We start from the raw sequence: 14,941 nt of genomic DNA on the forward strand, positions 1-14,941 counted from the left end.
GGCCCGGCCCGGCCCGGCTCCCACCCCAGCCCCAGCCCTGCACCGGGCCCGGCCCGGCCCGGCTCCCACCCCAGACCCAGCCCTGCACCGGGCCCGGCCCGGCCCGGCTCCCACCCCAGACCCAGCCCTGCACCGGGCCCGGCCCGGCCCGGCTCCCACCCCAGACCCAGCCCTGCACAGGGCCCGGCCCGGCCCGGCTCCCACCCCAGACCCAGCCCCAGCCCTGCACCGGGCCCGGCCCGGCTCGGCTCCCACCCCAGACCCAGCCCCAGCCCTGCACCGGGCCCGGCCCGGCCCGGCCCCCACCGCAGCCCAGCCCCAGCCCGGCCCGGCCCGGCCCGGCTCCCACCCCAGACCCAGCCCCAGCCCTGCACCGGGCCCGGCTCGGCCCGGCTCCCACCCCAGACCCAGCCCCAGCCCTGCACCGGGCCCGGCCCGGCCCGGCCCCCACCGCAGCCCAGCCCCAGCCCGGCCCGGCCCGGCCCATCTCCCACCCCAGCCCCGCACCCGGCCCGGGGCCGTCTCCCACCCCAGCCCCAGCCGTATGTCCGACCCCGTCCTCATCCCTGTCCCAGCCCGTCCCCACTCCCCTCTCCATCCCCATCCTCGTTCCTGTCCCGATCCCATCCTTATCCTCATCCCCCTCTCCATCCCCATCTTCCTCCCCACCCCCATCCTCATCCCCCTCTTTATTCCCATCCCTGTCCTTTATCCCCATCCTCATCCTTATCCCCATCCCAGTCCCCATCTCCATCATCCCAATCCCATCCCTGCCTTTATTCCCCATCTCTAGCCTCACATTTATCTCTCCCCTATCCCCATCCTCATTCCCATCTCTGTCCTCTATCCCCATCTTTCACATTCCAGCCCTGTCCTCATCCTTGTCCCCATCTCCCATTCCCATCCTCTCCCCATCCTCATTCTCATCCCTGTCCTCTGTCCCCACCCCCATCATCCCCATTCAATCCCTGTTCTCATCCCCATTCCCATTTCATCCAATCCAATCCCATCCTGGCTCTCATCCCCATCCCCATACCTGTCCCCATCCCCATCCCTGTCCTCATCCCCATCATCTCTATCCCATCCCTGTCCCCATTCTCATCCCCATTCCTCTCTTCTTCCCCAACTCTCCATCCCATCTCAGCCCAGCCCTCATCTCTGTCCTATCCCATCCCCATCCCATGTCAGCCCCAGCTCCACCTACACTCCCAGCCCCATCCCGCTCTCACCCCCACCCCTGGCGGCACAGCCCCACACTGCCCATTCCACCCCAAAGTCCTGACCCCATCCCACAGCCCCACCCACTGCCCCTTGGACAGAGGGGACCCCCCTGCCCTGGGCCCCCCCCGAGCGGCACTCCTGGGTGTCACAGCCCCAGCCAGCCGGGAGCCCCGCACCCCCCACTAGTGGCTCTGATTCCCGGTAGTATTTTTAGATCCAAACATTCGTGCCGGATTTTGGGTCCAAAATTAGAGGGAAAAGAGCTGGAACAAACCATGCTGGGATGATGCAGCTTTTTATTGTGGGGGGGGGGGCAGGGATTAAAAGGAACCCCTGGAACACAGAACAGGGTGTCCTCATGTCCTCAGGGTGCCCCTCACCCTGTTCCCTGCACCCTAACCTCCCCCCCAGCTGGGTGCCCCCCTGAATCAGACAGGGAATTTTGTCCTTGGATCGTCCTTATTTTCCCAGTTTTAATCCGGGAGTTAATCCCTGCCCAGATCCCACTGCCCAGCACCCGTGGCAACAGCCGGCCCCACCCTCACCCTGACACCCCCAGCCCAACGCTGGGCTTTGGGTGGCCTTGGGGGACCCTGAGTGTCTCAGGGGGCAGCGGGATTGGTCCCGGGTGCGTGCGGTACGTGACAGCACACGTGTGTGAGCACACACACAGGGACACGGACACACAGACACACGTGTGTGAGCACACACACACAGAGACACACAGACAGACACACGCAAACAGACACAGACACACAGACACGTGTGTGAGCACACACACAGAGAGGGACACACACAGACACACAGCCACATGTGTGTGAGCATACACACAGGGACACAGACACACGTGTGAGCACACACACGCAGACAGACACACGCAGACAGACAGACACACGTGTGTGAGCACACACAGATGAGGACACAGACACACAGACGTGTGTGAGCACACACACAGACAGGGACACACAGATACACGTGTGAGCACACACAGACACAGATACACGTGTGAGCACACACAGACACGTCAGCACACACACAGACACATAGACTCACAGACACGTGTGAGCACACACACAGACACACAGACGTGTCAGCACACACAGACAGGCACACAGACACACACACACACACAGACAGACACACAGATGTGTGAGCACACACGCAGACACACAGACGTGTCAGCACACACAGACAGGCACTCAGACACACACACACACACAGACAGACACACAGATGTGTGAGCACACACACAGACACCTGTCAGCACACACAGACAGGCACACACAGACACACAGACACGTGTGAGCACACACACAGACACGTGTCAGCACACAGACACACACACACACAGAGACAGACACACAGACGTGTGAGCACACACACAGACACAGATACACGTGTGAGCACACACAGACAGGGACAGACTGAGCACACAGACACGGACACACGGACACGTGTCAGCACACAGACAGACACACAGATATGTGTGAGCACACACAGACACGTGTGTGAGCACACGCACGCACAGAGACACACAGACGTGTGTGAGCATACACACAGACACAGATACACGTGTGAGCACACACAAGACAGGGACACAGACACACGTGCGTAAGCACACAGACACGGACACACAGACACACCGACACGTCAGCACACAGACACACACATACAGACACACAGACGTGTGTGAGCACACACACACAGACACACGTGTGCACAGCCCACGTACGTGTGTGTGTCCCCTCACACACGTGTGCACACACAGATGTATCCCCCAGACTTGTGTGACCCCCTCAGGCAGCCACACATGACACAAGGGTGTACCCAGGTGTGCAAACACACACCCACACACACCCACACACACCCACACACACCCACACCCACACACACACCCACACCCACACACACCCACACACACCCACCCACACACACCCACACCCACACCCACACACACGTGAACGCGCTTAACCTGCGTGTCCGGCAGGGGCTCTGCAGATGGGACAGGGGTACTGGGGTGCCCGGGGCTGGGGTACTGGGACACAGGTAACCTGGGGTGCTGGGGTATTGGGACACTGGTACCCTGGGGTTCTGGGGTACAGGCGTGCTGGGGGATGAGTATCTCAGGGTATTGGGGTACTGGGATGTCAGGGGCTGAGGGGCAGGGGTGCGGGAGGATGGCTAGCTTGGAGTATTGGGGTACTGGGGTGCCAGAATGTTGAGGTACTGGGGGGCCAGAGTACTGGACTACTGGGGTGCCAGGATGGTGTGGTGGTGAGGTGACAGGACACTGAGGTACTGGGTACCACTGTCCTGGGGCACTGGGGTGTTGGATTGCTGGGGTGCCAGGGTGCTGGGATAGTGGGGTGCTTGCGGACTGGGGCACTGGGGTAGCAGGATGTTGGGGTGTCAGTAGTCTTAGGGTGCCAGGGTGCTGCTATCCTGGAGGGCCAGTGTGCTGGGGTACTGGGGTGCCAAGGTATTGAGCACTGGGATGCCAGGATGTTGAGGTACTGGGGTCCCGAGGTGCTGGGATAGGGGGGTGCTTGGGGACTGGGGTGCTGGGGTGCCAGGATGCTGGGATAGTGGGGTGACAGGACACTGAGGTACTGGGGTTCCAGGGGCACTGGGATGTTCAGTTGCTGGGGTGCCAGGGTGCTGAGGCACTGGGATGCTGGGGTGCCAGGGTGACGGGGTGTGGGGCACTGGGATGCCAGGGTGCTGAGGTGCTGAGGCACTAGCAGGCCAGTGTGCTGGGGTACTGGGGCGCCAAGGTATTGAGTACTGGGATGCCAGCATGTTGAAGCACTGGGGTCCCGAGGTGCTGGGATAGGGGGTGCCAAGAAAATGGGCACTGGGATGCCAGGGGCTGCGACAGTGCAGTGCTTGGGGACTGGGGTGCTGTAGTGCCAGGGGTCTGGGGTACCAGAGCGGGGTGTCCTCAGGTATTTGCTGCCCACACGAGTTCCCAGGAAAAGGGGGTTCCGTGCGTTCCCCCACTCTATGGACCAGGACCCACTCCCGTGCTCTGCTTCCGACACAGGGGCCGGACCCCGGGCAGGATGGATCCCCGCGGATCCGCCCTGTTCCTGCTCACCGGGAGCCGCGTGCCGCTATTCCCGGTGCTCCCGGTGCCCGGGGTCCCACCGGGAGCCGCCCGCGGGCCCCAGAATGCCAGGGCTGGTTCATCCGAGGTCGGGCGTTTCTAATCTGGTTTGGGTGGATTTATTTTTGGGAGCCCGTAGCCTGGCAATGGACACGTGACGCGCAGGGACACACGTCACCCACGGCTCACTTGTCAGCCCCCATCCCGGGAATGGGATCCTGGTGGCCGCCCATCCCACCCGGGCACCCTTGGGATGGGGGCCAGGGCACTGCAGGGGGAAAGTTCGCAGCCCGAGCAGGATTTTGGGGGGATGGAAAAGATGGGGGCCCTCCCTTCCTGCAAGGGAATGGCGATGTCCTGGGAAAACTGAGGCACGGGGCGTGGCGGGGAGGGGCACCGACCCCATCCCGCTTGCTCCGTTGCTGAACTCGGACCAAGGGAGGGGGCGCTGGGGTGGGGGTAGGCAGAGCTGGGGGGGCTCTGCGGCCCCTCTGAGCGCCCCCCCCGGCACCCTTTGCACCTCATCCCCACCCCCTGCCCCTCACTGTGAATCTGCACCCCATCGCCCCCTTCCCACCCCTTCCCCCCCGAGCTCACCTCCGCGCTGCACCCCCCGAGCTCCCCCTTTCCCTCCCCCGAGGGGCTTCTCCCCCCGAGCCACGGCCCCGTCTCCTCCCCATCGCTTTTGGGAGCCAAATGGGGAAACTGAGGCACGAAGCAACACGCGGGGCAGCACCCGGGGGCGTCCCACCCTCCGTCCTCCACTGGGGGGGCAAAGCCAGGCTTCGGGAAGCAGCGACCCCCCGATTCCGGGGCCCGCAGCTCCGGGGCCCGAGGGGGCCGTTCCCGGGGTACCGAGGCGAGGCGGGCGGCGCTAGGACCCGGCAGCCGGGCGGTGCGGAGCAGCCCTCGCCGCAGTGGCTCCGGCCCCGAGCATCCCCCGCCACCCCGGGGACACCCCCCAGCCCCGACCCCTCCCCCAGCCGGACCGGGGACCCGCGCCCTCAGGCCGGCTCCATGCAGACCCCCAGGGTAGGTGCCGCGGCCGAGCAGCCCCGCGGGGGCGATGGCCTGGGGAGGTGGGGAGATACTGGGGAGGTGGGGGAGACTCCCCCGGGGATGGGAGGGGGGGTCCCCAACCGGTGACATCGCTCCGGGGCGCTGGGCGAGGGAAGCGGGCAGTGAGGAGGGGAGGGGGGGACCCGCGGCTGCACCCCCATATTCCATCAGCATCCTTCCCTCGGGGTGCAGCGGGTGCAGGGGTGGGGACCCCCGCCCCGCTGGGGAACACCCAGGGGGGCCGGGGTAGCCCCCGCATCCCCCTCATATCCCCATGGAGGGGGTGTGAGCTCGGGGTGGGGGGGTCACACAAGGCCCTCGAAGCACAAAGGGTGAACCCAGGACTTGGGGGTGCTGGGCCCTCCCCGTTCCTCGTTCTCAGGACCCCCCACCCATCCCGGCCCTCCCCCACCCCCCGTGTGGTCCCCACACTCTGGGCAAAGGGCTCCACTGGGGTGGTTTGGGTTGAAACGTTGGAATTTGGGGGGTTTACCCCAGAATTGCTCATTTTGGGGGGGAATGAGGCTTTTGGTTGGGAAAGGGCTTTGATGTAGGGGGTTGTGGAGACGGAGAGGGGGTGATGGGGATTGTGGGGGGGAGGGGGGTCACAGCTGAACCCTCCTTGGGATCTCAGGTGTCCCCCAGAGCTCTCTGTCCCCTCTGGCGGCTCTACCTTCCCCCCAGGTGCCTGGGGGCTGTGGATGGGGGTCACACCTGAGCTGAGACCCACCCTGTGTCTCTCAAGGGCCGGCTGTGACCCCACCATGGCTCTCAGGGGTCCCCTCAGTGTCTTCCCCCTCTTCTGACAGCTCCACCTGCCCCAGGTACCTGTGGGATGCAGGTGGAGGTCCAGCTCAGCTCTCAGGGGGTCCCCCCAGGGTTGTGCCCCCCCATGACAACTCCACCTTCCCCCCAGCACTGCTGTGACCCCTGCCATGGCTCAGAAGTCACCTGTGAGTCCCCCCAAGCTCTCAGGGTTCCACCCAGGGTCTCTCCCCATGACAGCTCCACCTTCCCCCAGGTACTGGGGGGGGCTGCAATTGGGGTTCCAGCTTGGCTCTCAGGGGTCCCTTCAGAGTCTCTCCCCCTTTCCTGACAGCTCCACCTCCCCCCAGATACCTGGGGGCTGCAACTGGGGGTCCGGCTCAGTGCTCAGGGGTCCTCCCAGGGTCCTGCCCCCCCCAGTGACAGCTCCACCTCCCCCAGGTACCCCCTCGCTGAGCAGCGGGGAGATGAGTGGGGCTGGGGGGCACCTTTGGGTACTCTGAGTGCCACCCCCACAGCGGCCCACCCCCCCCATCCCCACCCCCGGACCAGCAAGGATGTGACCCTCTGGCGATGCCCGGCTGCGCCGTACTTGCCGCCAGGCCGGCGGCACAGGATGGAGCCCTTCCTGCCCTCCCCGTGGGGCTGGAATGGCTCTAGAGGGGGGTCCCGGCCCCCCAACAGCACGGCCGAGGCCAAGCCCAAGGACGTGGCCTCCAAGTCTGTGGGGCTGTTCTTCATGGTGCTGCTGGACCTCACGGCCATTGTGGGCAACGCCGCCGTCATGACGGTCATCGCAAAGACGCCGGCGCTCCGCAAGTTCGTCTTCGTGTTCCACCTGTGCCTGGTGGATTTCCTGGCTGCCCTCACGCTGATGCCGCTGGAGATGCTGTCGGGCTCGGCGGTGTTCGAGAGCCCCGGGCTGGGCGAGGCCGTGTGCCGCGTGTACCTGTTCCTCAGCGTGTGCCTCACCTCCATGTGCATCCTCTCCATCTCCACCGTCAACGTGGAGCGCTACTACTACGTGGTGCACCCGCTGCGCTACGAGGTGCGGATGACCGCGGGGCTGGTGGCCGGAGTGCTGGCTGGTGTGTGGCTCAAGGCTGTGGCCACCTCGCTGGTGCCCGTGCTGGGCTGGTTGTCCCCCGACCGCCCACCAGCGCCTGGCGCTCACGGCTGCTCCTTGCAGTGGAGCCGGGGGCCATCCTGCAAGGTCTTTGTGGTCTTCTTCGCCGCCTTCTACTTCGTCCTGCCCCTCCTCATCATCGTCGTGGTCTACTGCGGCATGTTCAAGGTGGCACGGGTGGCAGCCATGCACCACGGCCCGCCGCCCACCTGGATGGAGACGCCGCGCCGGCGCTCGGCATCACTCAGCAGCCGCTCCACCATGGTCACCACCTCAGGGGCTCCTCGGACCACCCCGCAGAGGATGTTTGGCGGGGGCAAGGCGGCCGCCGTGCTGCTGGCCGTGGGCGGCCAGTTCCTCTTCTGCTGGTTGCCCTACTTCTCCTTCCAGCTGTACACAGCGCTGAGTGCTCGGCCCTTGGCCGGGCCGGCAGCCGAGACTGTGGTCACCTGGCTGGGGTTCTGCTGCTTCACCTCCAACCCCTTCTTCTACGGCTGCCTCAACCGGCAGATCCGCGGGGAGCTTGGCCGGCTCCTCACCTGCTTCTTCAAGCAGCCCCCCGAGGAGGACCTGCGGCTGCCGAGCCGCGAGGGCTCCATCGAGGAGAACTTTCTACAGTTCCTCCAGAGCACCGGGCGCCCGCCAGAGCCCCCCAGCCCCGAGCGGGACCTGCCCCCCGTGGATTTCCGCATCCCGGGGCAGATCGAGGAGGAGGCGGCGGCGGAGGGGATGGAGTGGGGTGGGGGGAGTGGGGTGTTCATGCCCGTGGCGGGCTCTGCCAAAGCGGGGCTGTAGCGTTTGGGGGGGGTTGGGGTAAATGTGGCTGTGAGGGGAGAGATGGTCATAGTGACTTGTTGAGAGGGGGCTTCGTCACCGCCGTGGAGGGTTGGGGGTCCCACAGTGCTTACTGGGCTGGGGGTACCACATTGCCGTGGAGGGTTGGGGGTCCCACAGTGCTTACTGGGCTGGGGGTACCACATTGCCGTGGAGGGTTGGGGGTCCCACAACACTTGTTGGAGTGTGGGGGGTCCTCACTGCAGCCACAGGGAAATGGGGGGTCCCGCAGTGCCCACTGGGGTGATGGGGTGGGGGCTCCTCGCTGCAGCCATGGAGAGGTGGGGGTCCCATGGCACTTGCTGGAGTGGGAGTGATTCTCACTGCTGGGGGGGGATTGGGGGTCCCACGGCTCTCGTTGGGATTTGGGGGGTCTCTGTCACCACAGCGGGGGATTGGGGGTCCTACGACTCTTGCTGATGTGTGTGGGGTCCTTACTGCCGGGGGGGGTTGCGGGTCCCACGATGCTCACGGGGCTGTGGGAGGGTCCTCATTGCTGCCATCACAGGTGACTGGGGAGGTCCCACGACCCTCGTTGGGTGGGTGCGGGGGGGGGGTCAGCACTGCCGCCACTGCGGGGTTCGGGGGTCCCGTGGCACCACCGGGGTTGGGGGGCAGCAGTTGGGGGGCACAAGCCCAGTGATGGGCAAGGGATGAGTGTGGGGCTCGTGTTTGGGGGCTCCCCAGGAGAGGTGGCTCCGTGCCCACCACCCCTGTGTGGCCACTCCACAGCCGGGGAGGGGAGGGGGGTTCCTGTGGAGGGGGTTCCCTCCATCCCCCCATTGCCCTGAGACCCCTCCTCAGTCCCGGAAACCAGCTCCCATTTCCCCGAGCCCGCCTGGCAGCCGCGGGGCCGAGGCCCGGCCCTCTGGGGGTGCGGAGCCTGAGCCCCCATCATGAGGGCGGGCTGGGGAGGGTAGGCAGGGCCTGGGGGTCTGCGGCCGCCACGGACCCCAGCGAGGACTACAACTCCCATCATGCCCACCACACCGAGCCGGAAGTCGAGCATTTCCCATCATGTCTCGCTCTATCGAGGCGGAAGTAAAGCGCGTTTTTTCCCCCCATCATACTCCGCTCTAACGTGGCGGAAGGTGATGCTTCCTCCCATCATGCCCCGCTCTACCGAGGCGGAAGCAGCGCCCTCCTCACGCGCTCAGCCCGCGGGACTTTATTTCCCGGCGTGCCTTGCGGCCCAGGACCGGAAATCCGGCGCCGCCTCAGGAGCCGCCCGGGCCGAGGCAGCTCCGGCCCCGATCCCGATCCCGGTCCCGGCCCCACCGCTCCCGGCCGCCCGGCCGCCCCCGCCGCCGCCATGGGGTGCACGCTGAGCGCCGAGGATAAGGCGGCGGTGGAGAGGAGTAAAATGATCGACCGCAACCTGCGGGAAGACGGCGAGAAGGCGGCCAAGGAGGTGAAGCTGCTGCTGCTCGGTGAGGAGGGGCCGGGGGGGGAGAGGGGAATGAGGGTTTCCGGTCTCGGGAGGGACTTTGGGGAGGCAAAGGGGGCCTCCACCCTCAGGAAGGAGTTTGGGAATGGAGAAGTGGGGGTCCCTGGAGGGGCTGAGGAGGGTCCCAGGGGATCCCTGAGGGGGCTGAGGAGGGTACCGAGGAATCCCTGGAGGGGGCTGAGGAGGGTCCCAGGGGATCCCTGGGGGGGGCTGAGGAGGGTCCTGAGGGATCCCTGGGGGGGCTGAGGAGGGTCCTGAGGGATCCCTGGGGGGGCTGAGGAGGGTCCCAGGGGATCCCTGGGGGGGCTGAGGAGGGTCCCAGGGGATCCCTGGGAGGGCTGAGGAGGGTCCCAGGGGATCCCTGGGGGGGCTGAGGAGGGTCCCAGGGGATCCCTGGGAGGGCTGAGGAGGGTCCCAGGGGATCCCTGAGGGGGCTGAGGAGGGTCCCGAGGAATCCCTGGAGGGGGCTGAGGAGGGTCCCAGGGGATCCCTGGGGGGGCTGAGGAGGGTCCCAGGGGATCCCTGGGAGGGCTGAGGAGGGTCCCAGGGGATCCCTGGAGGGGCTGAGGAGGGTCCCAGGGGATCCCTGGGGGGGCTGAGGGGGATCCTTGGGAGAGTTGAGGTGGTTCCCGAGGGATCCCCGAGGGCTGAGAAGGGTCCTGAGGGACCCCATGTCCCCTTCCGAGGGGGAGGGCATGGCTTATCCCATCCTTGTGGGGGGCTCGGGTGTTCTGAGCTGTCCTGGGATGCGGCTCTCGGGCTTTTCCCGATGGAATTTCCCCGTGCTCCCTCCTGGCTGCCCGGGGGGAGGGCGGTCCCTCCCCGGTGGTATTGGGCCAAGGCTGGGAGAGGCAGATCTCATCCCGCGGGTCCGGCAGGGAAGGGAGGGAATGCTGGGGCTGGAATTAAGTTCCCAGTCCGTGCATTTGGGACCAGCGGAGGTGGGACATCCTGGGGGGATTCAGCGCATGGGAACAGGAGGTGTCAATTCTCTGCCTCTTGGCTTTTTCTCAGGATCTGGGAAGAGCTGGATGGATAGGAAGGGCGGCAGATTCCCTTTAGTTTTGCTGGGTTTGATCTGTGTTCTGGAGTTCTTGGAAGTGATGATGGAAGCTCAGAGGAGGCACAGACTGCCCTCCCTGAAGGCTGGGGAAGCAGATTGAGATGAGATACTGGGGAGAAATTGGATACTGGGGAGAAATCCCTCCTTGTGCAGCCCTGGCACAGGGTGCCCAGAGCAGCAGTGGCTGCCCCATCCCTGGGAGTGTCCAAGGCCAGGTTGGCCAGGGCTTGGAGCACCCTGGGACAGTGGAAGGTGTCCCTGTCCATGGCAGGGGATGGACTGGGATGAGCTTCCAACCCAAACCAGTCTGGGATTCTGGAATTCTGTTCAAATCCTCACATTTTATAAGCACCACTTGGGGCCGATGAACCATCTGCTCACGCTGGTCTCTCTTTTCAAGGTCTGGGTGTATATTTTTGATTATCCTGATTTTGCTGTCTCGGAGGAGACAGATGGAGTCTGTGAGGATCCGAACAGCAGCGCTGAGTGGGTCCTGTTAGAGCAGGATGTGTTAAGGAACCACCCTGCTCCAGGAATCCTTTTTCTTTCTCATTTAGCCCATTTTCATCGCTCCCTGCCGGAGCTGCTCCCAGCTTTGTACTTGGTGTGTCCATGGAAAAGCTCTTGGCTGTGTGTCAGGAGAGTCCTTTGTTCTCCAGGTGTTTGTTTTGGTGTTAATAAGCAACACTTGCACATTCCCTGCAATAATTCTTTCCTCGTGTTTTTGTATGACTTTTTTTTTTCCAAAGCACCGAAGGCTTTGAGGATGAGATTGGTCTTATCAGCAAGCATGGAATGGGGGAAGTACTCCAAAAATTGTACAATAATCAGTTGGAATGTGTTAAAGACCAGGTGAGGCTTTAGAACTCAGAGCAGCAGCTGATTTTGGGTCACTCTTGTTTTTTGGATGGCAGGAAAATTCCTGCAGTTCCTGGTGTGTCTTCAGGTGAGGAGCTTTTTAGGAGTAATTGGAATGTTCATCTGGACCTGCCTCTGGATCTACCTGATCCCAGGTCACGTTTGCACCTGGTTGTCACTTGCAAATCTCTCTCAGATATTTCCTGGTTTTACAACTGAGTGTGGTGATTCCTGGGAATACCAGGGAATGCTGAAATCTCCCCACACACATCGTTCTTGATGTGCAGGTAAAGCAGAATAGGGAATTCCCAGGAGAAATTATCTGCAGTGGAAACATCCTTTCCATGAAGCCGATGGAAAAGTCCATGAGGACTTTTCCATTGTTTGAGGAAGGGTTTTTTATCCCACTTAAAATTGTCTGGATCTGCAGGGTCTCGTGTCATTCCCTGGGTAGTTTCTGCTCCTCTCAGAGAGGATTGGTGAAAAAAGAATGGATTTTTCCTGAAGTTTGGAGTCCACCCACCCTTCCCAGCTCTGCTAAAAGAGTTGCCCCAGTTTGAGATCTGCAGAGTTGTGATGAGCGAGGAAAGGGCTGTGCCTGTGGAGAGGGAGCTGGATCCTTCCCAGCTGGGCTATGAGGAGGCTGGGGAGGCACGGATGGACCCAGAATCTGGAGGGTTGGAAGAGGAGAGGGAGAAGAAGGCAAAACCCATGAAATTTGGGAGAGGAGAAGAAGTGAAATACAGCCCAAATCAGGAAATTTGGGAGAGGAATCAAGTGCACATGAAAATCAGGGGGGATCTTGGAGAGGAGAGGAAGAGGAAGTAAAATACACCTGAAATCAGGAGGTTTAGGAGGAGAAGAGAGGGGAAAGTAAAGACACTGAAAATTGGGAGATTTGGGAAGAAAAGAGGAAGTAAAATACAGCCAAAATGAGAAGATTTGGGAGAGGAGAGCAAGAATAAGGCAAATATACCCAAAATTGGGAGGTTTGGTAGAAGAGAGGAAAGCAAATACAGCTAAATTTGGAAGATTCAGGAAAAGAGGGGGAAAGGAGGTAAAATATACCTGAAATCAGGAGATTTGGGAAGAGAAGAGGAAAGCAAATACAGCCAGAATTGGAAGATCTTAGGAGAGGAAAGGAAGTCAAATAGCCCAAAAATCAGGAGATCTGGGAGAGGACAGGAAGACAGAAATCCCCAAATCAGGGTTTGGGTGTGTTTTCCTTTCTCTCCTCCATAACCTTTATCTTCTCTTGAGTAGGGGAGGAAGGGGAGAGAATTCCAGTTGTGTTTCCTTCTCCTGGGAGCTTTGGCTTGATTTTTTCCAGCGCCTGCCACCTGGGAGAGGGTTTGGATGCTGAAGGAAGTGGCCCCAGCACCTGGATAACTGCAGGATTGCTGGGGTAATGTTAATCCTGGAGCTGTTCCTGGCAGCTTCTCCACAGGGATTTCAAGTCCTTTCTTTTCACAACTCCGAAGTTTGTTGAGCAATTCCGAGTTTTGGGGATGTTTTCTAAAACAAATGAAACCTGAGTACTGAATAATGGCTGACCCTGGTTGTTACGACCCTGTGGGATGTAATTGTTGTTCCATGGAGGAATGCCACGGGCAGCTCCGCTGGCATTGCCACTGGCATGGTCAGAGTGCTGGCAACCATGGGTTCACTCTCTGGAACAGCAGCCAAAGCTCCTGGGAGGCTGGCAACAAGCTGGGAATGGCCCAGGAGCCCTCACTCCCATTTGCCCCCAGGAAAAGGCTCCTCGGCAGGCACATCTGTGGTTCTGCTGATGGGGAGAGCTGGCAGATTTTTCCAGCTGGGATGAGCAGCCAGATGGAGCAGGGTGCTGGAGCTCTTCCTGGCTGGGTTAGGAGCTAACCCAGATCCTTCACTCCGCTTCCAGTGCCTTTCCAAGGTCTGGCATGTTCTGGGCCATGTCTCAGGGGTTTGTGTGACCCCAGGTGGGAAAGCTGGATTCCAGAGTTGTCCCATTCCCAAATCCCTGTGTAAAGGGCATTTTTGTGGCTCTGGCTCTGTGGATGCACCAGCTTTGGACTGGTTTTGCCCAAAACACCCAGCCTGGACAGCTTCCCTGGCTTTGGATACTCTGTGTAATTACGTTGAAGTGGTGCTGCTAATTAATGCAAAAACAATTAAAAGCATAAATTTGTTTTAAAATAACCTTAATTTGCATAATTCACCCTCCACTGCTCCAGGAGCCCTCGGCTTTTTCCTCACACTGATTTTTCCAAGCTTTTTTCTTTCCTGAATTCCCCAAAGCATCCTCAGCACTGTTTCGGTTGTGCTTTGGTTTAAGGCAGGAAGGTGTTTTCTGGGGATGCAAATCCAGGCTGAGCTGGTGCTGCAGTTAATGATATCGTTAATTGAAGTGGCTTTTCTCGGAGCACAGCAGCTGTGCTTTGGATCCCTATTCCAGAGGATCCATCTGGGGGTTAGACCTGGCTGCTCCTCAGCTCTGGAGCTGCTGAATGCCCTTGGAATGGTGATAGGAAGCTCTGGGATGCAGTGTTGGTCTCCAGATGTTGTCCCAGCAGTGGCTGCTGCTCCAAGTGTCCTTCCTTGTGGGATCTGATGGAGGAATCCTGCTGGGAAAGCTGCAGGGAGCTGTTGTTTCTCTGATCTTGTGGGTATCTGGGTCTGCTGGAGGTTCCTGGTGGCTCGTGGCCATGGGAGGGTTCTCCTCACACACTTCACAAGGACCTGACTCAAGCCAGATTGCACCAGGGAAGGTTTAGGTTATATATCAGGGAAAATTTCTTCATGGCAAAGTTGTCCAGCCCTGGCACAGCTGTCCAGGACAGTGGTGGAGTCTCCACCCCTGGAAATGCTCAAAAAACATGTGGATGTGGCACTTGGGGTGTGGATTAGGGGTGGACATGGCAGTGCTGGAATGCGGTTGGACTCGATCTGAGAGGGCTTTTCCAACCTTACCAATTCCATGATTATAATAGGTCAGATCTCTTTGAAGACACAGCTCTTCTGTGGGCTTTGAGCTCTGAGGAGGTCTTTCCACAGTTGCACTGGAGTCTAGAATTTCCCTGTCCTCAGGTGTTGGAGCTGCAGCTTCCACCCATGTTTTCCCACCTTTCCATTGGGTCTCTTGTGCACCTTCCCCTTGATTTTCTGTTCTGCCCTTTTGGCACCAAAACCACATGCAGGGCAGGCAAAATGCTCCTTATCACCAGAGTGCCTGAACTCCTCGAGTTTTTCAGGAATCAGCCATGATTTATTTAATCTCCTGGAAAAGAGCTTTTGTTCCACCAAACACCCTCTTTTCTGCACAATGCCATTTTCCAGCTGTGGGATGGGAATTCTTCTGTCCCCTGTGTTGTGTGTACATCACGTGCTCGTGTCAGGACACACGGGTGAGTGTCCATGCCCAGCACTGGGATTTGGGGATGGACAATTTCCAGCAGACAGCTTGGTTGAGGAGTTGCCATT

The 14,941-nt window shown here is 61.0% G+C and overlaps 2 protein-coding genes across 3 annotated transcripts in view; both read left to right on the forward strand.

Moving 5' to 3' along the window:
- The first annotated feature begins 4,941 nt into the window (after window positions 1-4,941).
- GPR61 (G protein-coupled receptor 61) lies at window positions 4,942-8,072 on the forward strand. The gene is made up of 2 exons (XM_032133430.1): window positions 4,942-5,359; window positions 6,593-8,072. The coding sequence occupies exon 2, from the start codon at window positions 6,768-6,770 to the stop codon at window positions 8,070-8,072; it is 1,305 nt and encodes a 434-aa protein (XP_031989321.1). The 5' UTR covers window positions 4,942-5,359; window positions 6,593-6,767.
- Window positions 8,073-9,364: 1,292 nt separating this feature from the next.
- GNAI3 (G protein subunit alpha i3) overlaps window positions 9,365-14,941 on the forward strand; it is a 28,952-nt gene continuing 23,375 nt past the window's right edge. The window contains exon 1 of one of the 2 annotated variants that reach the window (XM_032132850.1): window positions 9,365-9,541. In XM_032132850.1, the coding sequence (XP_031988741.1) occupies window positions 9,424-9,541 (118 nt within the window). In that variant the 5' untranslated portion in view covers window positions 9,365-9,423. The remainder of the gene's footprint in view (window positions 9,542-14,941) is intronic. The other variant, XM_032132851.1, reaches the window with a different exon arrangement.

This window comes from Corvus moneduloides, chromosome 24 (genome assembly GCF_009650955.1).
Source record: "Corvus moneduloides isolate bCorMon1 chromosome 24, bCorMon1.pri, whole genome shotgun sequence".
In the NCBI taxonomy this organism is placed as follows: domain Eukaryota; kingdom Metazoa; phylum Chordata; class Aves; order Passeriformes; family Corvidae; genus Corvus; species Corvus moneduloides.

Coding starts and splice junctions, on each gene's coding strand:
- GPR61 (XM_032133430.1), top strand. CDS start 6,768: ATGGAGCCCTTCCTGCCCTCCCCGTGGGGCTGGAATGGCTCTAGAGGG.